We start from the raw sequence: 26335 nt of genomic DNA, 5'->3' as shown, positions 1-26335 counted from the left end.
ATAATTTTAATATTTTTCTATCATTCTGCCGCCATTTTGTTTTAACGTACGAATTTTAATTTTTCTCAAATTTTTTTTGGTATTGAATTTCAAAAAAATAAAAACTCGGTTTTGAATAATCGAATAGTAAGAGTGTTGTCTGGTGATGACACTGGTTAGCTGACGCCTAATAATTTTTTTAAAAAATGAAAAAAAACTAGTAATATGAAATAAAAATAAAATAAAAATAGAATGAGTGATTGAGGTGTGGACTTGTGGATTTTCAAGCTTTTTTATTCTTGATAACTTATTTAAATTATTTAAAACACTTCATTACATTTCTTCATATACACTTTTTAACTACTTAATTATTAATGACTTTGATTTATTCTAATTTACAATTTCATTTATTTATAATTTTCTTAATAATAAATATCTTTTCATCATTTACAACATCTGCAGTAATGATGATTTCTTTAATTAGCTAATTAATTCATACGTTGTCAGATGACATTACATGTAAGATTCTTGAATACAATTATCTCTAATCAGCCACTTTAGCTAGGAATTGACAGCAATTTGACAATTCAAAGTATCAAAAATTGTTGTTCGAATTTGTCAACAATTTGACAGCAAAAGTTGCGATGAAAAATTTGCGGTTAACTTGTCCTCAATTAGCAGTATCGTTTTTGTGATCCTGAAGTTAGTAGACAATTAAAATTTTCGGATTTTTTTTTTTTCAAAAAATAAATTACAAAAAAAAACTAAAAATATGCACTTGTAGAAAATTAAAGAAGCTACAGGTGCATTTTTTTTTTTAAATTTAATTTTTTTTTAATTTAAAAAAAAAAAATTCAAAAGTTATTAGACATCGGCTAACTTCAGTATCATACTTTTTTTTACTAGAAAAAAACCCTAACAAAAGCTTCCTTGAATTTTTCGTCAAATGTCCGTCAACTGGGCTGTTCCGTTTCTGATGACAATTTGTATACAACTTTTGAAGTGAATTTGCATTTTAATTCGGGTAGTAAATTTACGTCAAATTGTATAGCAAGTTGTATATAAATTGTCATCAAAAATAGAAAGGTCCGATGTTGACGGACATTTGACGAAAAATTCAAGGAAACTTTTGGAAACTTTTGCTAAGCAAACTGTGCTATTGGGGGTAAGTCGTCTATGACGTCACAGTATTAGGTCTATATAGATCACCCTGTTAATACTTAATTTTTGGAGGGTTATATCGAACAACAATGATATTGTTTTGTATTGTTTATATTGATTTAAATTTGCTAATCAACATCAGATTCGATACTAGGTTTCACACGGTCGACATCCTTGAACAAGTTTGAAATACACGGGTCCATATTGTTCTTCTCGGTATTATCATCACTTATTGGTCTCAGGTATGGTAATTTATCTGAAAAAAAAAGTAATATATATATTAGGGTAGGCCAAAAGAACGACAAATTTTTTTTTTCAAAGTCGTAGCAAAAATGAAGTTGCAAATGACAAAAACAAGCTCCTAAAGTAAAAGCTCTTAATATTTATATCGAGTTAATATTTTTCTAGTTACACTTAATGTATATACTTACAATTTTTCGAAAAGTGAGGATTTTTCAGCACTTGTTTGATGCAGTTATATATAAAAGTATATTGACTCTGAAATGACAAAAAAATCAAATATTTAAAAATGTCATTTCAGCATATCTTTGGTTATCTATTGAATTAGAATAGCAAAATATTACTTCACGCTGAACCATATTGATTCTCTGTTGTCTCAAACGATAAACGGTACCAAACACGTCTAACTTCCGATTATCCTTCAGGTGTTGAAGTATAATATCTATAGCTATCAGTGTTCCAGTTCTGCCAATGCCTGAGCTGCAACAATAATTTTTCTCATTGAATGCTTTCTCATGTAATACTACGGAAAAGTATTCATAAATGATCAGCAATTGCGATATGCTAATTGAATAATTTGATTCTGAAATTCATTGGAAAATTCATGAGATGAACTTTCTCGTGAGAGATTCATCATTCGAGTTCCATAAATATTTAAAACTTGATTAGAAATCTAAAATCCAAACTATTAAAATGTAATCAAAGTCCATTGAGTCAGATTTTATTAATTCGGAACCCCCCCTCAATCGACCCCTACTAAGACCAGCCCCCCTCCCCCCAAGGCTATACATTAGTATGTGTCTGTATATTTATATATCATCATTCCTGTGATGTAAGAGCGCATGAGCTGTAGTTAACTCTTCTAAGGAAAAGTGGCATTCGATAAGTCGGAATTTATTTTAGTTAATGGAATTCGATTGTAATCAGTTAGAAAAAAAAAATATTCATCTCCGTGTAGGTTTTTAGTACTCACCTACAGTGGATGACAACTAAATTTCTATTACTATTTATATTGCGTCTCATAATCTGGCAAAAATTGATCACAGCATCAAAATCTTCGGGTGCATCATGATCAGGCCAATCTTTGAATTGCAAGTGGTTCAATACTCTTTTCTCGTCACCCTTTACAAATAAAAATATTTTAATAGAAGAATATTATGTTATATCGTAGTCATTTTGTTGCGGAATACAAATGATTAGAACCTTTTGAAGAACTAGTGTCCTCTGAGTGTAAGACCTATAGTCAAATTCCATTGAACACCTTATCGACATATTTTCATAAGTAAAAGTTTCACGAATCGTTGGAAAATATTGGTAACATTTTTCTTTGTTTTTTTCAATAAGTAGCGTTAGCATAACTATGAGTTTGATGTTATATTGCTCGACCATACGCCAAAAGTCATACGTCGTTTCTTCTTTTGGTGCTTGACACGCGATATATTCTTCTTCATTACTAAATCCCTGGAGAAATAGATTTATTACTTAGTAAAATTATTTAAAGTATCTGATAACAGAAACATATCTGACAGAAAAATATGTTTCTGGTGTTCATACTGTCAATTAAATTTCTATTACCTTTATGAACGATGCATTAATATAATCACTATTGGGATCGTTATCTATTATTTCTAATTTCACTCTTGAAAAGTCATCTGAAATAATGTAAAAGTCAAATTATGAAACAAACACAATTTTATACTCATAATAAATATAACAATCATACACGGAAGAATATCAGTGTATCGATTTTTCTTTCTATTCGCATGAAGACATCCAGCATTCGTTGGCATTTGTAAGTCCAAGCTTAAAGTTTGTAACAACTGAAATTCATTACTGAGTTTTCCAGGATTATCAGCCAATTGCTGGCAATGAGTAATAAATTTTCGTCGATTTAATGGAGCTGGTACTGGAGATCCTGGCATCTTTGAATTTAATAAGCGTCTGATTACTCTAATAATGTAGAGATAGCAGAGTATAATATAAAATTTCACAATGTTTGATAACATTTTCATACTTAGCTATAAATCCTAGAGTTATACGTTAAAATCTACTATAATTACATACACTTACGTTTGAACTGACCACTTTTTCATTAGCAGAAATAAAGTGATTAGTACTCCGAAAGCTAGAATACCAACTATTGATCCAATAATGGTAGCAATTTGTAATTCTGCATCTGTAAGTAATAAATTTACGAATGCTGGTATAATTTTTAAAACATTTGGTACAGTCGAATTCCATTAACTCGGACAGTTAGTCTACAGAGGAGCAGAAATTTCTTGGAAATTCCGACTTATCGAACACCCCTTCTCTTTTAAAAAATAAACTACAGCGCATGCGCACTTAATCTACATGAATTATGAAAAAATAAATATACAAAGCCACAGACAAATGCATGCACAGCATCGGGTGGGAGACAGCGTAATTCGTATTGAGGGAAAGTTCCGAGTTAATGAAATTCAGTTATAGATTATCATTTCTTAATTTACTTGTTTTAATTGTAAATACTTCCGAATCTCGGTATCCACCGTCAGTAAACGCTCTCATTCTTATATCATACCAAGTATCTGATTTCAAAGGACCATTACAATATGATGTTTTACTTTTTGATAATTCTGGGCAAGTTTCCATATCTTCTCCAATTTGGAATTTCACAGCTTTTAATTTCCCATAATCTACTACGTATGCTAAGTAAAGAATTAAAAAGTATTAAACCAACGATTCGTCATCAATAGAGGAGGGTCGGTAGTAATTTTGTTCAAACAAAAACTCTAAGCGTAAAATGAAAAACGATAATAGAGAAAAAGAGCCGAATCTTCTTAAAATAAGTCAAGATTGGAAATTATTTCATATACTTAATAACCTACGGTGATATGAGTCGTTGCAAAGTTTTGAAGCTTGATAAGGAACAGTGAAATCCTTTTGAACGGATTCAATCCAAGAAGAAATTTTTGGCCACTCTCCCGATTTTAAGTCGTTTCGAGAAAATCGTTTATTATTATGCCCAATTTTTGAAACAATAATCGCATAGCATTTTATTTCACCATTGGTATTAGGAAATAATGGAAGTAAAATGAGTGCTGAGTATGTTGTTCTTCGTGCTTTGAATGGATCGATCGTAATCTGATTGATGTAGGCAGCATCCGGATCTGATGGAACTTTATAAAAATACTATAATTTATTAAATATTTAAATTCTTATGACTTCTTTACTTACTTCCGGCTGGGTACAATGATGTTATTCGTTCCACAGCTCCTAAGGGCTTAACATCTTTCACTCTTCCAGCCACAGAAAACTGGTACGTGTATTCTTCTTTTAGTAACAGCTTAATGGTACAAATATCATCAATGCATATTTGAGACTTTATTGTTTCATTAACATAGTGATTCAAAAAACTTGTTCGAGTTCCGATTCCAGTCAATTCAAAAACTTCAATTTTCAATCCAAAAATGTGGCACGGAAGTCCCCATGATAAAAACGCATCTGGAGGACGAATATTGTCTGAACTCTTTTTCAAAGAATATTTAAAATTTGATACGGGCCCTGGAGCTGATAATAATCAAAATAAAATAATATTGAGAAAACATAAGGATAACGGCTAGTATAATATATAATCAAACTTACCACCAGGTAATGTTGAAAATGATATACTTTCACTATAGTTACTCCAACCCGCTGAAGTTTTCGCTCGTATCGATGCTCTGTGATTTGAAAATGGGACTGCAGCCTCGTATAATAATAGCAATGTACTGCCATTCAGACGAACAGTGTTCTCACTGATATCCGAAATATTTTCGCACCATTTGGGTTGATGGAATTTGTAATACCATGTGAAGTTTACTTCAAAGTTAACTATATCACCCGGAAGATACAGAGGTGATTTCCATGTCAATTCAAATTTTTTGTCGGTTATATTGAATACTGCCAATGATGGGGGGCTGGGTACTGGAACATTAATTATTTAGATATATTGCATTCAAATTATAAATTTCAATTAAGTGGCACCAAATTCTTACTGTCTTCCGAAGTCTGTAGTAAAATATAATTGCTTTTACTACTATTGTAGTGAGCATTAGAAGTAATACTAAAACACTTATACTGAGTATAAGGTGTAAGATTTTTTACTTTAGTAGTGACTATCGTTTGATTACATTCTTCAGTTATGTGCTTAGTAGAGGTGCTGTTCGTACAGTTGTATCCTATACCAAGAACTTTATTACAATCACAAAATGTTATTACTTTCATGTTTTCACAATTATTGAATTCATTGATTACTAAAATCCATATGATTGCAATTTCATTTCTTTCTGATATAGAGGACATGTAATCAGGAGTTTCTGGAACTAAATTAAGACATATTTATGAAATCGGTGTCAAAGAAGTTGTCAACAAGTAAGAAGTTAAAAAGCACTTAAATATGTTTTACCAGGAGCTAACGTTTTGTTAGAAAAAAATAAATACGGATCACAATCATTTTCAAATTTATCTACCGGAACAATAATAATATTATAAATACTGCAGGATTGCAAATTATTGAACTTTATTTGGTATTCAGCTGTTGAATTTGTTTCAAATGTATTGTTGTATGGATGATCTTGATAAATTGTTATTCGATAGACAATCACACATGATGCACCTATTGGCGCAGTCCAAAATATATTCAAAGAATCATGTTCAGCTATAGACCACGCAAAAGATGGCGCTTGTGGTTCTGGAATATTTCAAATATTTATGATTAATTGATTCCGAATTGAATATATGAAAGTTGAAAAAATTCGATTTCATTACTCAAATATCCAGTTACTCCAATGATATCAGTACTGCCAAATTCTTCACTTTCTCCGTAAAAAGTTACTGTGAAATTATATGTCGTACAGGGCAATAAATTCGTTGCATTGTAGAAAGTTTGTGTAACGTTAGTTTCTTCACACTGGTAATCCCTACAGTATTTAATCACAGTTTTTGTCACACAATCGCTTCCTGGTATACTCCAACTTATTTTCAACCAATCCGTACCATTATCAGCGATTTTTAATTTTAGGGAGTTTGTTTCAACTAAAAGAAATATTTTGGAATAAAAAAACGAGTATTTATCTATTTCAGTTATTGATAACTTTTCTTTATTTAAATTTAAAAGTGCTGAAGTAAATACCATAAGTGAGATTCACTATGGTTGTACTATTTGATTTACAAAAAACATTCAGAAATATTGCTCTAACTTACCAATTAATCCAGTTGTACCAATTACGACACGTTCTTGTCCGCAAGTATTATTTCTAGCCGGTAAAACACGAATTTCGTACTTAGTACAAGATTGTAGATGTGTAATTGTATAATTTGTAGTTTCTTTATTAGTATAGCATTCGCCTTCAATACTTTGTCCTCGAAACCACTTAACAATATAGTAATCGAAATCGTCAACTTCGTTTGGAGGCACCCATTCTACAGTGAGCGATGAATCATTTGAGTTCTTTATCAACAAATCTCCAACGATCAAATCGTATTCTGAAAAATATCAAATACAACGATTATATGATACAAAAAATTAATCAGTTAGAAGAAATGGGAATGTTTGATTGGAATTAAGATGTTGGAATGTGTTTGAGTTAGTAAGTGTGCTGGAACAAACCCAAAAATACAAAAAAGCGTGCCAGCCTTATACACAAGCTCATGAAAGAAGTACAAAAGAACAGAAGACTCAAAGAGTCAATATGCAAAATGCCTTCTTTGTACTGAACAACTTCGGTCATGCGTTCGTCGATTCCACTTGTAATGGAGCTAACGATTTTGCTTTGACAAAATGAAAAAAATGCAAAGATCTATTTGTTTTATTTTGTAGAAGGGTTAATATTACCCCCTTTTTCCAAATATTCGAGACCTGTCAAATAAATTACGATAAACATATTTTTTTGTCAATCGTCAATATAATGTGTTGGTTAGTGTGATAATAAATTTATTGAATGCTCAAAGCACCCCTCTGCCTTCAAACCATCAAGCTGCAATGTAATTCATAAAAAATAATTGCTCGAATTAATCCATACCTGCACGAAATTGTACGAATATGTGATTGTTAGATCCTGCTTCAGTACTATTAGTCTTATTTTTAGGATATATAAAGTCATTGACGCACAACGCAATCTTCCATTCCAATATTGATTTATTGATCGAATTATAAAATATGCTGTTATTAAAAGACGTATAATTGGTATGAGATATAAAGTTAGTCATCTCTGTTTGATATTCTGGTAGTGATAACACTATGTTCTTTTTGTTATTTTTCAAAAACAAATCATGATTTATTGGATCCATAGAATAAATAATATTTTCAGTCTTGCTCAATGTTATATTGTCTAACAATTTTTCATAAGTAATCGATTTTGAATGGTTTGAATTAATTTTATGCATTAATGCATCATTATAATGAATTTTAGTGTGATTAAACAGCTTTTCTGTCGAATCATTTCGTTGCAATGAATGCAAAGGTTGTAAATTAATGATATATACCAAGAACGTCCAAAAAACGCACGGGGTTCTAATCCAATACCAAGTTATCTTAAACATTTTCCGTAAAACTCTGAAAAAAAAAAAAAATAAATCAAGTTATTTACATTGAAGGAATGATGACATTTATATAATTGCTTATTATGAAAAAAACATGACGTATGTAGAATGAATATTTCACACAAGCTTTGAAAAATAAGTCCAATGTATAGGCAGATTCTACAAATTTATAAATATATATGTTTGGGTCATTCCACTGCACACAGGTTACTATTGACCCGAGTGGGCCTTCTCAAGCCCACATCTTCCAGAGATTTTTTAGTTCCTGAGATGAAAGGAAATTCGAACTCGTGAATGATCACCCCAGGTCACTCGATTATATTTCTTGACAAGGGTGTCACCTGGAAAGGAAATAGGGGCATCGCAGTGCGTGTATACTAAAAAGGGTGAAGAAGTGCCCCCCCCCTCAAATTAATAACACCTTATTGTTACACGATCATACACGAATCAATCAATTATAAAGATAATGATTACAATCGATAGATAATTTTTGCATCCTAAGACAATGACCAGTTGTACCAGGTACAAAGTCAATGATCGTACCAAGTAAAATAACAATGAAGATGATGCTTATAATTAATAGACTATAGCGCAAGTTGCTATACTCAGAATAGCGGTAATGGCTTATGTTTGGTAATGACCGAGAATTTGGATTATCAGTTATTACCTTGTGTTGCCACTTGATAGCAGCACTTTTCGGTCTCATAGTCATAATTCAAATTTTAACTGATCAGAAAATTCGATACATAAAGTCAGCTGCCACAAGTAACACAAGACTTCAAGTAGACGCCACACGTTCGTTCAGCCAATCAAATAATTCATTCATACGACAACTCACCACGTGCTTGACGCCATCTTCTCATCATTCTTTTTGTTTGTTCACATTCTACACTCAACAAGTGCACTTAGGTTTGCTACGCATCAATGTATTTTATAAATTTATTCGAGATCAATACTCAATATCTACACTCGTTACTCAGTTAATTACTACTTACATAATTACTTAAAAAACAAAACACATCGTCTGAGCAAATAGCTTTAGGTTGGGGTTCTAAGTTATTTCAGTGAGATTTCTACTTTTATTTAAGGGTCTTGTGGCATTTTTCTTTTAAACACTTGTACTTACAAAATAGTATTTTTCGATTGCTTAAAAAGGATTTATCTTCAATAAAATATCTTAAGATTTTATACTGCTTGCGAAATCTTCTTCTTTTAAAATCAGTCATTAGTAAAACAGCTTAAAACAAAATGACATATTACACACATTAGTACAATAGCAAAACATTGATACACAATAGAGTACACGATATTTATAAAATAAATGACAATTGGATCGAACGTTAAAATAAAAGACACCGATGTCTGTCGGAATAACTTCATAAACTGATGGAGAACTTTTATCACATCAAAATAAAACTGATGAGATAGGTGAATATCTACCGACATATTTTACTTGTTTGATGATTTAAAATATAGTGTGACACTTCTCTTTTAACTGATAACGTTGATAACAAATAATGGTTCCGATATTATTATCGCTGTTCTGGCTCCTTATTTCCTACTATTTATTAATACTTTTGTAGCCTTGCTTATAAATAATTCTTAATTCAGTAACCGATCTTAATATCTAATCTAAGATATTGAAAAAAATTAGGTTGCAAAATTAGTACTGTCGAATTCGAATAAGACTGATTCCATTAAGTTTGAACTTCTCCTCAATCTCAATCCCCACTACAAGTTACGCTGTCTCCCACCCGATGTTATACATTTTATGTTTCTATATATACATATATACGTGCATTTATATTCCTCTGGACTAGCTGTCGGATTTCATGAAATTCGAGTGTATTTTTATTGATAAGCCATTCGGTTGCATGTCCGTACGACAAAATGCATTGATAGCAAACTTTTTCTCAACTAGCAGCAGCAATATATTTATATAAATATATAGAATCTAAAGATCTCATTGCGTCAACAATCTTTTAGATTAAATGGATGGAGAATAAAAAAAAATATTACTTTCAACTTCCTGCAAAAAAAAATTCGAAATTTGTCAAAAAAATAAAAATTGAAAGTTATCGTTTTTAGGCTGATTTCCAAAAATCAAATTGTCATCGAATATCAATATTTTTAATTCTTGGAATCCAGATTAGATCTTAATTTTTTTCTTGTTTTTGTACACAAACTTGATTACTTAGTAAATATCATAAATTATATTCTTGTATTAATATTTCGATAATATTGTTTTTACTATCATTTTTAAAGCCTATTCATTTGGTTATCGGGTTGATAGAAACAATTGTAATTATTCAATACGTGCTCTATGTGTAGTTTAATAATATATTTAGTTGAATCAACTTGTGACAAAAGCAGGATAAAATATAAATATATTTTAATTTTATTTTATTAACCTGTATGAGGTTCGTAGTGTTACGTGTTCACTTTTACATGCATTATTAGCAATTTGTTCTCGAAGAATATATCTGAATTAATACTATTCCAAGCTCTGTAAAAGAAGTGTCAAAGTATACTTGTGTCTAGTAACAGACTTAAAAACTTGGGTGCCCATATTTTCTGGATTTTTTTTTCTACAAAAAAGTAAATAGCTGTATAAATATTACTGATAAATTTGTAACAGTTGTTTAACATTTTTCAGATCAATTGTGAATTTGATCTGATTACGGTTTAATTTATTGAGTGATATTGTTCTTAAAAATGAAAAAATTCAAAAATGAATCAAATATGGGAACGAAAAATAATGGCAGACCTCGACCAGTGGAAAATAACAAATTGAATATATTGAGACAAATGAGATCGAATAATCTATTTCGTACGAGTAGATGTGATAATAATCATGATGGGTCATTGGAATCGACTTCATCTGATACGATACTGTTAATGGATAACTTTGTGTGTCCCCTATTTGATATAAATATTTTAAGTGATAGTCAACTACCAGAGTTTCAATTCAACTCCGATATTGATCATGCTTATAGTGAATTTTCAACTTGTAAACACAATTTTGAAATTATATCTCACCAATCACGTGCAGCTGATGAGCTTTCTTCGATTATGAAAATTTGTAACAAATGTAATGCGGTATTTGCTGAAAAAAAATAATACAGGAATCACGTCTATACACATTATACACTAGGTTCGACTCCCAGTTTATGGACCATCCATATTTTCTCAATTTATTTAGAAGCTTTTTATTGAGATTTCTTCTTTATCCTGCCCAATCCCATCAGGCAGACGGCAGGTTTCATTTTAATAATCGAAAAATAATTTCATTTTCTTGAAACTCTATTTTAGTTGAGAATATTTATCATTAGACTTCTGCTTAGTTTTAAATCAAAATAAATATGAATCACGATTCAAATGCTAAAATGTTAATGCCAGATCCTGAACCTATTTGTTTAAATGTAGACCAAAATCCGTATGTAAATGAATTAATATATCATAAATCAACATTGAAAACGCACAACGCCCATCTTAAAAAGCTTAAAGATCTCAATATCGATCCTTTGTCTCTGACAGACAAAACTATTTCGGATAAGTTGATGGATATTAAAAAATCAGGATCTAACGGAAAAGAACTTTCAATTCATTACATAAACGGAATTTACGCCACCATAAAACGCATCCAACCGTCTTTGACAAAATCACGTCGTGATTTAGGACTCAGGTCGAAAAATTCCGGAAAGTCAACTAAACGCAGTACAGATGTATTTATTGGTACAAAGAATCTGTTGACTACGATTGTTAGAGATGTGAAACGTCTGAATACTGTAGAATCTTATAAAGCAGATCCAAGACGAATAATCGATACTAAAATCGCAATCGTATTGACTTTATTAACAAATTTGAGATCAAGTGAATTATTACAATTACGAGTAAAACATATTGATTTGATCAAAAGAGAGCTTCCGTTATCAATACGGACGAAACACCGAAATACATCAATTAAAATTCTGAAGATGGCTAAATTATTTGATGTTCTATACCCTAAAGTCATCAAAATGGCTTTAAGTCGGGATGGCTTATATACGAAATCATTGGATACTGATTTTGAAACTCAGATAAAAAATAATCCAGTAATTCAGAATACTCTTTTAGTCTCATGTAAAGTTGATACAATTAATAAAGTCATGCGTCAGATTTATGAGAATGTAAATGGTATGCAACCTTCTGTGGCTTTGGGCTTAAAATCAATTCGCTCTCTGAATACGACTATTATGATTAACCATAAAGAACTATTATTAGCTCAGACACTAAATAGACACAAAGACGTCAATGTTACTCTTAAACATTACAATTGTTCGAGTTTTGAAGAAAAAATAGCTGGTGCATACTAAAAATAACTTAATGCGTCCGTCATGTTGCCTTTTAACAAAGTAATTCCACAAAAAAAAAAAAAAAAAAAAAAAAAAAAAAAAAAAAAACAAGTTTATTATTTTTTTTTCTTTTCATTGAACTTACATTTGCTGAATAACTCACGCAATAACCTAAGAAAAGTAAAAAAAGTTCCATATATTTTACAATATACTGGAAACCATATATTTTGCAATATACTGGAAAACATATATAAAAATTACAAAAAATACACTATATTAATTAATATACTACTTTTAATATAATATATTAATATAAAAAAATATATATTAAAATATACATGTAAAATATACATAAAAAAGTCAACCAAACTTAAAACGGGAAGTAGCGAGTCGCCAAAAAATGAAATTTAACCATTCTATGTTGATTCTTTAATAAATTACAATTTTATGAAAAATATTTTTATTATTGTATTAAAATCAAATTTTATTCAAAGTTAAGCAAAAAAATTTACATGAAAAAATTGTTTACCAGTATCTTGTAGTTTTTAGGACATGGTTAGATTAAAAATCTAAACTTCATAATATTTTAAATATTGTATTTTCTGTTAGAGAATCTTTATTAATCAGACATATTTTTTTCAATTTGTTTTATGGTATTCAAGACTTATTGTCTTTTAGAAAATAATTTTTGCTTTGTGTGAATCAAATCACGATATCGAATATTTTTATCTCGTCTCGTCATCAGTCGGAATGATCTCATCTCGTTTCATCGTTATTCCTGACTCTTGTGGCAACGCTACTCAAGAGGTTCGCCATTTCCTCCCTGTAATAATAATTGAATAATTAATAAAAAAAAAAAAACCTCTATCGTAAAAAATAAGTTTCTTTAGAATATTTTATTTACATTTGTTTCGTCCCAGTTTTCTGGTGCTTGGCTCTGTAATGAAAATGAAATACTTAATGAATATAATAATTGTTGAAAATTAATATTTATGAAAATACACTAGTAGGAACAGTAAGTGTAGAAAAAATCTGTAAAAATAATCGAAAAATACTCTCGAAAAATTTAAAATTTGTTTTAAGAGAATCCTTGATAACCAGATTTTATGGTCAGAAAATTGATGGCAATTAGTTAAATCAATTTGATGATAAGTTCGAACTTTGTCACTATTGATTTTAAGTTGCCGTCGTATCAATTTTCCTATGAAGTTAGCACTAATCTACAGCCGTAATATCATGGCAAAAAGATAAAATCGCTGTTAAATTATTCTTATTAACTCACCCTCATATAAGTCTGCCCATCTTGTCCCTGTAATAATAATTGAATAATTAATAATAAAAAAAAAACTTCTATCGTAAAAAATAAGTATTTTTAGAATATTTTATTTACTTGTTCTATTACCCAGCGATCTTGTGCACTGTTCTGTAATGAAAATGAAATACTTAATGAATATAATAATTGTTGAAAACAAATATTTTTGAAAATACACTAGTAGGAACAGTAAGTGTAGAAAAAATCTGTAAAAATAATCGAAAAATACTCTCGAAAAATTTAAAATTTGTTTTAAGAGAATCCTTGATAACCAGATTTTATGGTCAGAAAATTGACGGCAATTAGTTAAACCAATTTGACGATAAGTTTGAACTTTGTCACTATTGATTTTAAGTTGCCGTCATATCAACTTTCCCAAGAAGTTGACACTAATTTGCAACCGTAATATGATGGCAAAAGAAAAGATTGCCGTTAAATTATTCTTATTAACTTACCCTCATATAAGTCTGCCCATCTTGTCCCTGTAATAATAATTGAATAATTAATAATAAAAAAAAAACTTCTATAGTAAAAAATAAGTATTTTTAGAATATTCTTATTTACTTGTTCTTCTTGCCAGGTATCTGGTGCACCATTCTGTAATGAAAATGAAATACTTAATGAATATAATAATTGTTGAAAATTAATATTTATGAAAATACACTAGTAGGAATAATAAGTGTAGGAAAAAACTGTAAAAATAATTGAAAAATACTCTTAAATAATTTAAAATTTATCTTAAGAGAATCCGCGATAACCAGATTTTATGGCCAGAAAATTGATGTCAATTAGTTGAATCAGTTTGACGATAACTTTGAACTTTGTCACTATTGATTTTAAGTTTCCGTCACATCAACTTTCCCAAGAAGTTGACACTAATTTACAGCCGTAATACGATGGCAAAAGAATAAATCGCCGTTAAATTATTCTTATTAACTTACTCTCAGAAAAGTCTGCCCATCTTGTCCCTGTAATAATAATTGAATAATTAATAATAGAAAAAAAACTTCTATTGTAAAAAAAAAGTATTTTCAGAATATTTTATTTACTTGTCCTTCTTCCCAGCTACCTGATGCACCGCTCTGTAATGAGAATGAAATACTGAATTTATTTAATAATTGTAAAGAAAAAATATATATATCAAAATAATATTTTATGTGCAGATATTTTTTCAGTACAACTGAATCAACTAGTATTTATTGACTTACGCCTTGAACCCAGACATTTTCGATAATTGACAACAGTCCGATTAATACAATAAGAACACTTAATTTCGAGTTCATTGTTGGAGAAATGCTTGATAATGATTTAAAATTTTGAGTTATTGATAATTAAAATTCATAAATATGAAAACAATTGAAAATGGTATAGCGTAAAATTTTGAGACTATGTTTTAAAAATAATGTGCACTTTCACCCATTGATTGATTTTTATACCCACTTTATCAGCGATTTCATAAAAATAAAAATAATCAAAACAGTTATTTTCACTTAAAATAACAAATATTTCGTGCTAAAAAAATATTTTATTCCACTTAAAATAATTATATTACCTGAATAAATTAATTTTAAAACTTATCAGAGATAAAAATATTTATCGACGTTAATATCTTTGTTTTCTTAAAAAAGAATAATCCGAAACTAAATTTTATGTATGCATATTCTTTAAAGCTGAATGTAACTGAAGTTCCGAACGATCATTGAACGAAATTATCTATATCATTAAAAAAGTTATCTAAGACCATAAATACTTAAGCTGAGTTATATGGGCACGAAGTCAAATATAAATGGGTCAAATAAACAATTAAGCGAAACCACACTTTGAAACCGCCCTTATATATCTAATCTTCACGAGAAGTAATTTTAACGGGTCCGACATACACACAGTAAAAAATGAATCGTCAAAGTGTAAAAAAAAGCGTATGTTAAAATTCTAAGTGTTGAATTTTCAACACTTTTTTGTGTCAATTTAACATACAATATTTATCTTGTTTTAACTGTCACAATTAGTTGATTTTTTAACACACAAAAATGTTATTTCATACGAAAGTAACATTTTTTATGTTACAGTGAAATCAACACACGAAATATGTTAAAAATAATCTCAACCGAAACAAAAGAATTTTCGGAAAATTTCAAGCAAAAAAATGTCGTAAACTGAACAAGACAGGTCAGACTAGTGCACAATGGATGTACTTCACAACACAACAGTTGCGGGTTCGAAACCCGTCACGGGAAAAATTTAAAAACTACTCTTTAGCCAGTGAGAATGATCAGGTCTGATTCTTTCTCGGGTAATACATGCTCAAAACCTTAGTAAGATTGCGTTTGTGCTTGAAGTAACTCGGAGATAATAGGACCTGATATTTGAGGGAATTCTGCAGCAGCTCTAACCTGGCATTGTTCTATGGAACTTTTATAGGTTAAGAATCGTTGCAGATTTTTTTTACAGATTTCTGTGAGTCTTTAAGAAGAACATTATGTAAGATTTTATGGAATCTTCAGCAAGTATACTTATGAAATTCATCTTGATCAAGTCTTGATTAATTTTCCGTAAAAAACTTGCTGAGGGACATTTGTCAAGTAACTTAAGTGTACTTAATTTCATCAAGTCTTGATTAAACTTTTCCTAAAGACTTACGGAAATCTGTAGAAACAGTTTGCACTGGGGACGTATATTTTCGTCTTTTTATCAAAACCTTAGGGCAACGGACCCTTTACCTATAATTCTAGATTAATTCGTAACCAAATGGTTCTGCTTTTAGAAATAAAAATAGTAGAGATCACTTAAACTCTTTTTGTGCAATAACTTAAGGCATAACCCTTAATTTATATGTTGTTTACAATTATCATAATAAAAAATTTACGTATCTATTTTGTACCCATAATAATAACTTTAGTCTTAAATAATTTTTACCATTGGCTTTTTATTACAATTATTGAAGAAAATTTATACAAAAAATAGATGAAGTAAAATTTAGCTCGAATGAAAATATCCAGCATCATTTAGAGCCAAATGTAAGGCAAGTGTGCGCAGTGGGTAAGTGAATGCAAACCTATGCATTTCAGTCTAAAATGAATAAGTTTGCCCACACTTACTCTCAGCGCACACTTATCCCATGTGACTCTAATTATTTTTCAAGTTAATTATTTTAATGGAAATACAGTACTTGAATCCTCGTCCTTTTCGGATGTTAGTAATTTCAGATGATTAGAACATATTTATTTTCAAGTCGTAAAATTAAGTCTAAAATATTTTACATGGGCTTACGTTGATGGTTCTAGTTTGTTCTTATTGAAAAAATAAACAAAAACCAAAAAAACAAACTCGAATCGTTAATGTACGCTGATGTAGACTGATTTAGGTTGTATAGTTACACCAGAGAAAGCTTAGGATTCCTCCCCACCATTATTTTTTCCTCCTTTATTATAATATTCTGAAAATGATATTCTGCGCATGCGCAAATTCAAATATGGCGGTAGAAAATTAATTGTGGTAGGGCAAAATCCTAAACTTTCTATTGGACGACTATATATTCCTTAAGATTTGATTTTTCGACTTAGAACACTAATAATATATCAACTATATATTAAATTATTTAATTTTTCTACTAATAATTTAACAGCCAAAATTAATAGTCTATACGATATTATTCATACAGATTATTGCAGTATAATGAAGAGTCATACTGTTTACATGAAAAAAATGTATTTCCGAGAAAAATTGAATATTTGTTTCATACATGAAACATATATTAACATTTGCCCAAATATGTCCCGGATATATATTTTTTTCATATAGATGGTATGCTAAAAATTACATGAAAATATGTTTACAAACCAAAACAATGAATTTGCTGCAATGATGATGGTTCTGGAGTAGTCATTGAAGCTTTATTTAACTAAATTTTTTTAACATAAGATAAAATTTAAAACAGGAAATTATTTATTTAAAAATTCGATGAGTCTTTATAATGAAGGTGATTTTATTTTACAAATATATCATAATAATCATTTTTGGCTAATTGCAATGTTGTTGCATCATTTTTTTGAATAGTAAAATAACACTCTGAAAGTCATTATAATGAATTTGATAACTTTTTTTTTTCACGATGAATGATGATGATTTTTCATCGGAATGCTTTACAATCATAATTAAAATAACTAATTTTGATTTAACCGTATCATTTTTGAAAGCTTATTTTTTGAAAGATTACGTTATAATGACTTTTCAGACAGTCATTTACAATAACATTCTCACATTTTCAACATTATCCGCACCTCAAAAAATAACTAATAATACACATAAAATATGTAGCAAATAAAGTCAGTCGTTGATATGCACTTAAGAATATTTATTCCATTTAATCGACAGACTTTGGGTTCGCTTCTACTAATTTAATTACGTTTCATAAATTAATTTTCTAGATATTAGGTTGTCGAGCTGTACCAGCTACTTGTATTACTTTTAGTGTTAGGATGATACAAATGAAAACCGGGTCCGGCAGCATGATGATGATAAAATTGCGATTGTTCACTAAGACTGGCAGATGCATAAACAGCCGCTGCATCTAGTGCACTTGGATGGGCACTTGCGGCATAAACTTGTGGTTTCAGCGGAAGGGGTTGCGCAGGTTCAAATTGATGCCGTAATACAGTGTCACCATAAATAGGAGTTTCATAATTGGCAACACTCGAAATATGTTGTTGTTGTTGTTGCTGTTGCTGCTGCTGCTGTTGTTGTTGTTGCTGTTGCTGCTGTTGTTGTTGCTGCTGCTGCTGTTGTTGCTGCTGCTGCTGTTGTTGTTGTTGCTGCTGCTGCTGTTGATGCTGTTGTTGTTGTTGCTGTTGTTGTTGTTGTTGTTTATCTCTAGGCGACACTGAAGATGGTGGTGTTATTGCTGAGTTATATTCTATTCCATAACCACCAGCAGTTGAATACGATGACACCATACTAGTAAATGCCTCTGTCGCTGTAGAAGGTTTCTGACTGTGACCGAGTACAAACTGATTTTCTCCATAAGCTGATGATCCTTCTGAACTGGGAGTTGTAGAAAGTGGACCTTGGTTAACTTCTCCTGTATAATAAGCAGTAGTAGAAGATATTCTACTCGAACTTGAAGTGATACCATGAACGTTAGCACGAATAACACTTTCTCGGTTAGCATACAATTGGCGGAGAAGGGCTGATGCAGGTAAAGATGATGTGCTTGTTTGCTGGGGACTCAAATGACCTAAGTGATGAACACCAATCCATTGAATTGTTGATCTTTGCTGTTGTTGTTTCAAAAGTGTATCTGCACTGAAATCAGTTGGTTGATTAGTAGCAGGAGAATCGGATTTACTCAAAGACGCATCAGGTAAATGCTTCGACATAGCTTGTTCTAAGTCTTTCACCGAAGCTCCAGCTGAAACATCAGGAACATCCGGAGTTTCTAGTCTTTGAACTTTGGGACTTGAAGACCTTAGGACTTGATCATTGGCATGTAAAGAATGATTCGACGATGCTGGACTCAAGACATGGTTTCGCGGTGTTTTTCCGGGCTCCTTAATGTCATCGTCTTCACCGGATGAACTGTCATCTTCATGAGAAAATTTCCGTTTTTTCCGGGTGAATGACTTTACTGATAAATTATCAATATTTGTGATACTTGCTGGTTGTTCTTGTGGTAATTGCGACAATTTGTCTTCATGATGATCACCTTGAGAATCACCTTCAGATGTCCGACTATCTTCGCGTTCTGCTGGAGAAGATTGGTTTGGATTATCGGAATGCTGATTCGCTGAATCTCCGCTACTTTGGCCAGCTGTAAACAAAAAGATGTATATATGTAGATATATGCATAAATATATATATATATATAAAATATAATTCATTGTTTAATGCAATCATTCTACAGAGCAGTCAACCAAGTCTAAATAGTAATTCGTTCAGGTTTTGTGGATCTTAATGACATTTATCGGAAAAATTCTGTTAGAAATCTATTTTCACTCTAAAGGAATTCAAAATATCTAAGAACGAACCATCTTGAAAATAGAGGATTCAAAATTCTACATTAATTTTGAACTTTTCGAGCCCCGCGTTGCTACAACGAACTCTTTCAAAATATTTGCTATGATCATACAATTACAGAACATTTAATCGAAAATTACAATTTTTAGTCGTAGTTTAGGGTTGGTTCTGGAAAAACAAATACTTCGTTGATTATAACAATATTCTAAGGAAAATAAAAAATTTTTTCGCTGGCACAAACTTTCAGAACTCCAAAAACAAGATTTTAATGACTCATAATTAATCAAATTCTAATTCTTTGATTGGATAAATTACGAATTCTGAAAGAGCACTTCAAAAGCAATTTTTTGATTCATAGATTTTTACAAAATATTAATATTTGGTGCGAGCTGGTTTAGGCTTTGATTCCATTGTAAACTAGGCGCCAAATACTAATATTTTGTAGTAACTTATGCGTCAAAACTGATTAATTAAGAGTATTAATTATCAAATTGAAATAAACATCAAATTACGATGTCAATTGTGATGTCGCTAGTCACCTCATTGATTCTTATAAAATCTCTATAGGAAGGTATAAGAATCTATTGAATTCTATGAAATTTGCTAAACAGGAAGAATCGTTCACTTCCAATTGCTAGTCATCACACTATATTTTGTAATTTTCAAAGTAGATGCTAATATGTTTTTAAAATGCATAATATTCTTTTTTGTTGGCCAGCTTAATATTTATTTAGAAAGTTAGAGTAGATTTGCGAAATTTCAACAAGACCTTATTTTGAGGTCAAGGTCATAAGTGTAATTTTTGATAAAATTATTTATTTAAATCAAAACAGTAGTATAAAAGCCGTCGGACTCCGTGACTAAAGACAAAAAGAAAGATGACAAAATGTTTGGATGTATTATTTATTTTTATACTGGTAAGGAAGCTGCTATTCAACATTCATTTTTAGTTACAAACAACATTTATTTTTCAAAAATCAGATAAAGCTAAAAATTTTTATGTGATCGTTATTCGTACGCTTGCATAGTTGTCTTCGTTTTTATCAATAGCCGAAAATAGATCATCTGGTATAAAAGGCAGCTTTCAGAAAAATAATAGAAGATATTCCACTATATTGTTATGTGTTTGAGGTCATAGGAAGCTATGCTGATATTGTGTATGTGCAAACTTTCTATAAATTTTTATTGAAAAGCTTGTCAGCAGTCAACTTTAAAATGTTAATTTTAGATTTTTAAATTAAATAGACTGAAGTATTTTTTATCATAAAATTTATTTGAAACAATGATGTTAAAGAAATGACACTTAAAATATCCTTAAGCTTATAGGTGTTCTTTTTTCTTTCAAAGGTCTATAATTTTAAAATCTTGAAGTTGAGGATAATTATTATCAATTTTGTTTCTTGCAGACTGAAGTAACTTCTCAATGTTGGAATTGATGTTTTCAATTAACAATTACTATAAATAAACAAACTTAAGTTTATTTGTTTACATCTTGCTGCATGCAGGCAACTTGTAGTACTCGTAAAGGTTGAAGTCGATTATTAATAAATTAATAGTACATCATTCTATGACAGGGCACTCGAAAAATTTAAATAAGACCTGAAAGAAACAAATATGAAATAATTAATTACAAATTTATTAATTAGAGGTTATGGCAACAGGATTTTAAGAACTTTTACATTTTTAACTTCTTTCTATTGTAAGACATCTTTCAAATACTATTTCATTCAATTAACGAATGGTATATTTTTCGTATGTCAAGTACTAGATTATGAGAAGTTTATTATAAGAATCTGATATGCAAAAAAAATTATAGTAGACGTACTGAAAATTATATATCTTTGGAAAGAAACAGAACACCTATAAATAAATTCACCGGAATTTTAGTCAATGCCTTTGTTTTCGTGATAACCTATAAATCAATTCATATCATTAAAAATCATTGTCCCCAATTGTTGACTCAGTCACGCATTTCGCAAAAATAAAAATTTGCATAAGCGACATTATTTACTAAGTATTCTTAAATAATTTACTAGAATTTTTTTGTGAGCGCGTGTCGCTTTTTATATATATTCATAAAACTATAAATATTCTTAATTATACCAAGTCAAAAAAAGTCGAAAAAGAGTGATTTAAGTAATTATTAGAAAACAAACAAGATAAAGAATGCTTATTTACCAGCATGGCGTTGCTTATCGGAGGAATTGAACGTTGACATAGAAAAGCTGAAAGTACAGCCTTACGTCAAAGGTCATGTCTTATGGAATCTGTTCTTGATGAACCTGAGTCCTGAGAATCCAAGGCTACCTTCTGACTGCGATCCCTGTCCGACTAATCAAGTAAAGGATTATTCAAGTTCTATTTTGCATTTAACATTATTTTTTAAGAAAATCATAATAAAACAATGTTAAACTATTGATACTCAAATTATTATTTATATACTGAAATATATATTTTTAGGCATAATAGAAATGCGAAAATTAAGATAGCAGCTTACCTTTGATCCTACTATTTTAAGGTGTTTCTTTAATACAGTAGAATAACTTTTTTTTTTTTAACTTATAGCAGCTTTTCATACCAAATGATCTATTTTCAGGCTCTTGTTTTCAGCAATTGATAAAAACAAAAAAACTATGCAACTTTAACTGATTTTTATAAAATAGATTTTGATGTCTGGAAATAAATTGCTGAATATTGATAATAGTGTTTTTAGCAGTATTCAAACAAATATTACATCCATAGGCTGAATCGTTCTTTTTATACATCACTTGGCTAACAAAAATGAATATTTACGCATCTAAAATTATCAGAATGACTAGCAATTAGAAGTCCATACTTCTGTTTAGAAAAAAAATTTATTTTATAAATATGACATTCATTAATTAACCATATTCATGTTAATGATATGACTTTATTTACAATTTTGTAATTGTTTATTTAATTAATTAACGATCGGTTCCGAATTTCTTACCGTCCATTCATTCATTGGATTTATAGCACGGACAAAGTCGAAATTTTGAACCCTGGTACAGAACGTTTTTCTACGGGTAATTCTCAATTATTTCAAAGTAATTCAAAACCACGCGGCGTCGAATTTTCCCATATAGAAATGTACAATGTGAGTTCACCGTTACAATAATTAATATTAGGAAATTAGATTAGGACATTGATATCTTAAACTTGATACGATCTATTGTTAACTAGCCCTCCATAAAAACATTAACTGAGTTCATTTGTATGACACATTTCAATATAAATATTTTTTATCAACAAACCATTATATCACAATAATACACACATTCTACATATGTCCTAAAAAATATTAAAATAATTTGACGAGTGTCAAAATTTATCAATAGCACTAGTCATTTTACCACCACTTAAAATTTGATACGCTTTCGAAAATGCCAATAGTAACAGATAATAGAACAAAAACTTTTAAAAATACTTTTTAGTGATACTAATATACCATGAACTAGCGGTATAAGAAATTAGAATATTTAATAGTCAAAAAAAAATCTATTTTGTTTTCGTCAATACACTTTAGTTCTCAAATAACAAAAAAAAACTACGACTCATAATATATTACAAATTTGACTCATGACTGTAATTCTGAGATTTTCTATTATGTAAATATTCATTCCTTAAACTGGGCCACATTTACAGTAACAATTTTCTCCGAAAACTATTCGGTATAGTATATGATAATTGACATCGTAATACTGCTTAAATGTTTGTTGCAATTTCTTTTCAAAGGGCGTGGTCGCGTATTGGTGTGTAGGGGGGGGGGGGGGGTGCCTACAATAATATAATAGAGCTATTTATTTTTTCATAAGTAGATTTTCAGATGCATTGTGTTCCCTTATAGTTTGGGTCTTTGAAAAAATTAAAATTAGATCAATCAATAATATCAGAGTGTTTTTCAATTATTTAAATTTTATTAATGTTAATAAAACAACAGATTTCTTCCATATGCGCTTAGAGAATGAAAGAAATATAAAATATTGATTCAAAAAACGTAAAACTATAGAGGTTTTGTTTACACTTTAATCATTTAACGATCTTTAGCAGGAAGTAGTGAGTGTGTACTCTTGATGAATAGTCGGTGAACCAACCCTGAGGTTTCACTTTATTCTTCTTTCATAATGATTAAAATTATTTTTTTGAGACCAATGTTCTTTTCTTATTTACATAAATCAAAAGTCAACTATTCAACTTCGTCAAACCCAAAAATACTGTAATTTACTATATCTCATTTACGAGTATTTGTCTAACAACCTTTAAAAAAAAATTTTATGTAGAGTCGATTTTTCTATACTTATGAGAAAAATAAAAATAAGCTCGCAATAACTGTAATATTTAATATTACCTCCTTTATCAGCATCAGGAGATCCATTTTCTGGGTCATTACCGGTCGCATCCTCCCTTTTGACACCAGAGACATTGTCTTCAAGTTGACAGCAGTCCATTATTAAATTTTCATATTCTCGACCACTATAATGTACATAGGAAACAGATATTTTAATTTTTATCGTACTGATTCATTACAAAAAACTAACACAAGATGGCCATCTATCTAAATTTCACATAAAAAGTAGAATAGCTAACACCCTGTTTTGACAAAAAATATTGCTAAACTAATGGACCAATAAACAAACGTCATCTTTTTTTACCAATCGCATTATTTACTCGCTATCAAAAGTTTTAGTACAGATATAAAAACACAGCATTATAGCTTATGGTCATAGTTGTCGAGCGGATCCATTCTCTGTATCCTTCGACCGGCGCGAATCGGCCATTTTTAGGCCACATACCGTTGGCCGAGCGAGAGAATTTAACAGTTAAATATATAAATAGAAATTCTATTACCTGATAACATAGTTAACACATATAACATTTTGCTCTTCAGCGTTTTTTGAATTACAAACGACGGTTGCGCATGTCTGGAGCCAAGTATATCCACCTTTTTTATTCATCAATCTATAATAGTGTGTCAAGACTTGTCCCTTATTAATAACTGAAAAAAGAAAATTATAATCTGATAAAACTTTATATATTTTGAAACCATATCAATGCGCGAAAATAGGACATAAATGATACTGGTAAATAGCATTTAAAAAGCGAAAATTTCAAATTATATTTGATTAAAGTAGGTACAGTTATGAATCATTTTTTCATTTATTTGGTTCGTCGGATCTATAAAGTTTTTTCATTTCGTTAACTTTCACGATAACAGGATCCAATCGAAAATCTTGAAGGTAATCGAAATCTATTAAAGGATTTCAAGACTCTAGTGGCTCTATGCAGATTGTATTTGAGTTCTTTAGTGTCAAAGAAGGTTCTAATTTTCAATTGGATAACTTAACTCAATACTTACGATCAAGGTGAGATTTGCGGAGCCGATGTACGTCTTCACCATGACATAAACCATACATGCTCCTTCCTGTTAACTCCTCCGCCGTATAATCTAGTAACTCTGACACTCTGTAAGAAAATTATTCAAGAAAAATTTAGTAGTATAATATATTATTGGAAATATGCTAAATAAACTGACAACAGATTTTCATTTTTTTTCGCTTTTAATGAGGATAATAACTTTTTTTGTGGAATATCATTTTTGAAAGAACTATTGATACGGTTGCTCATGTTAAATGATTTTGAAATGATTACATGCAATTGACTCATTAGATCAGTGCGTAATTATATTTCAACCGAAGGAAATGCAGTCAATTTATTTATGTCATTAAATTATTTATTCTTTGTTGTATAGTATATTGCAAATATAAGTATATTCTGCAAACATACTTACTTAGGTTCGCAGTGTGCTATCCGGAAATCAAAATTTATTCTAGTTACGAACATGTCAGCTTCCAGTCTTATCTCATGAACACTTGGTGGGGGTAAAGCGATTGCTAGTCCAACCATGCCCATTAGTGTTGGTGTCGATTTTCTGGTTGGATGAAAAGGGTATTGCGGCCTCAAGCGGCACAATAATAAAACGACCTATGCAATCAGAAAAAAAAAACTTTATTTAACTAAATTTAATAACCATCAATTATGAGATTCAATTATAGCATAAATATGAATCTTAATTAATTTTATCGCGTCAATAGCTTGATTCTTTCAATAATCATGCATATGTCCATTGCTACCAGCTGACCAATTATCCAGCCCTGGTCGTTACACCGACTGTCCAGAATTCTCCAAGCTTTCATTATTACAAAAAGACAAGTGGGTTCAGATCGATAAATAAAACCGCGAAATTTGAAAATTAAAAATAATCGACGGCCAGGGCCCACTGGGTGTCTATTGACATCTCGATGTTGCAGCATCCACGGCAACATTCGTAAACATACTACTAAAAATTTATCGTCACAAGATTTTTAATTTTTATTAGCAAGATTATCTATGAATGGATACTTTCCTGTTCAATTTACTTGAAAAATACTTACTCGATATCCAGAGGATTTGAAATGACACCCTCTTTTTGTGAGCGTTGATTTCATTCTAATGCAAAATGCCCTATCATAGCCTTTATACAATCCTGTCGAGGTTAACGCCATAACTGACGAAACTAAAAATAATAAAAATATTGTTTTGAGCTGTTAATTACTTTCAACAGTACCAATAGAAATTGATTATCATTATAATTCAGTTGTCGATTCTCGTCAAGTCATTCAACCTACAGTCGAATTTCATTAACTTGGAACTTCCCCTCAGTCTTGACTCCCACTAC

General features: G+C 30.2%; 4 protein-coding genes across 10 annotated transcripts in view; 2 read left to right on the top strand and 2 right to left on the bottom strand.

Annotated features, from left to right (window-relative positions):
* Window positions 1–285: 285 nt before the first annotated feature.
* Window positions 286–10155, bottom strand: LOC103570231 (tyrosine-protein phosphatase 10D). 6 transcript variants are annotated; one of them, XM_053738604.1, is made up of 19 exons: window positions 9961–10155; window positions 9068–9178; window positions 7422–7954; window positions 6604–6885; window positions 6169–6435; window positions 5807–6091; window positions 5397–5723; window positions 5005–5325; window positions 4597–4929; window positions 4248–4538; window positions 3870–4067; window positions 3451–3556; window positions 3104–3330; window positions 2956–3032; window positions 2584–2841; window positions 2354–2502; window positions 1725–1860; window positions 1572–1638; window positions 286–1396 (listed from the first exon to the last, which is right to left on the bottom strand). In XM_053738604.1, the coding sequence occupies exons 3-19, from the start codon at window positions 7939–7941 to the stop codon at window positions 1269–1271; spliced, it is 3972 nt and encodes a 1323-aa protein (XP_053594579.1). In that variant the 5' UTR covers window positions 7942–7954; window positions 9068–9178; window positions 9961–10155; the 3' UTR covers window positions 286–1268. The 6 variants fall into 6 exon arrangements, with proteins under 6 accessions (XP_053594579.1, XP_053594581.1, XP_008546122.1 ...); XM_053738606.1 differs by lacking the exon at window positions 9068–9178; XM_008547900.2 differs by lacking the exon at window positions 9961–10155 and having other exon boundaries at window positions 8416–9833.
* A 117-nt stretch (window positions 10156–10272) lies between these two features.
* Window positions 10273–11084, top strand: Lef-5 (putative transcription initiation factor lef-5). Its single transcript, NM_001414786.1, has one exon. The coding sequence runs from the start codon at window positions 10657–10659 to the stop codon at window positions 11059–11061; it is 405 nt and encodes a 134-aa protein (NP_001401715.1). The 5' UTR covers window positions 10273–10656; the 3' UTR covers window positions 11062–11084.
* A 190-nt stretch (window positions 11085–11274) lies between these two features.
* Window positions 11275–12383, top strand: Vlf-1 (very late factor 1, bracovirus capsid protein). The gene has a single exon (NM_001414785.1). The coding sequence runs from the start codon at window positions 11304–11306 to the stop codon at window positions 12294–12296; it is 993 nt and encodes a 330-aa protein (NP_001401714.1). The 5' UTR covers window positions 11275–11303; the 3' UTR covers window positions 12297–12383.
* Window positions 12384–16493: 4110 nt separating this feature from the next.
* The window catches only part of LOC103570236 (protein trachealess), a 53850-nt gene continuing 44008 nt past the window's right edge, over window positions 16494–26335 (bottom strand). For both annotated transcript variants that reach the window (XM_053738608.1, XM_053738607.1), the window contains exons 6-11: window positions 26052–26173; window positions 25409–25602; window positions 24977–25083; window positions 24469–24616; window positions 23969–24093; window positions 16494–19393 (exon numbers count right to left, since the gene is read on the bottom strand). In XM_053738608.1, coding sequence (XP_053594583.1) covers window positions 18018–19393; window positions 23969–24093; window positions 24469–24616; window positions 24977–25083; window positions 25409–25602; window positions 26052–26173 — 2072 coding nt within the window. In that variant the 3' untranslated portion in view covers window positions 16494–18017. The remainder of the gene's footprint in view (window positions 19394–23968; window positions 24094–24468; window positions 24617–24976; window positions 25084–25408; window positions 25603–26051; window positions 26174–26335) is intronic.

Source organism: Microplitis demolitor, chromosome 4 (assembly GCF_026212275.2).
Source record: "Microplitis demolitor isolate Queensland-Clemson2020A chromosome 4, iyMicDemo2.1a, whole genome shotgun sequence".
Lineage (NCBI taxonomy): Eukaryota > Metazoa > Arthropoda > Insecta > Hymenoptera > Braconidae > Microplitis > Microplitis demolitor.
This window is presented reverse-complemented; position numbering and strand designations above follow the sequence as displayed.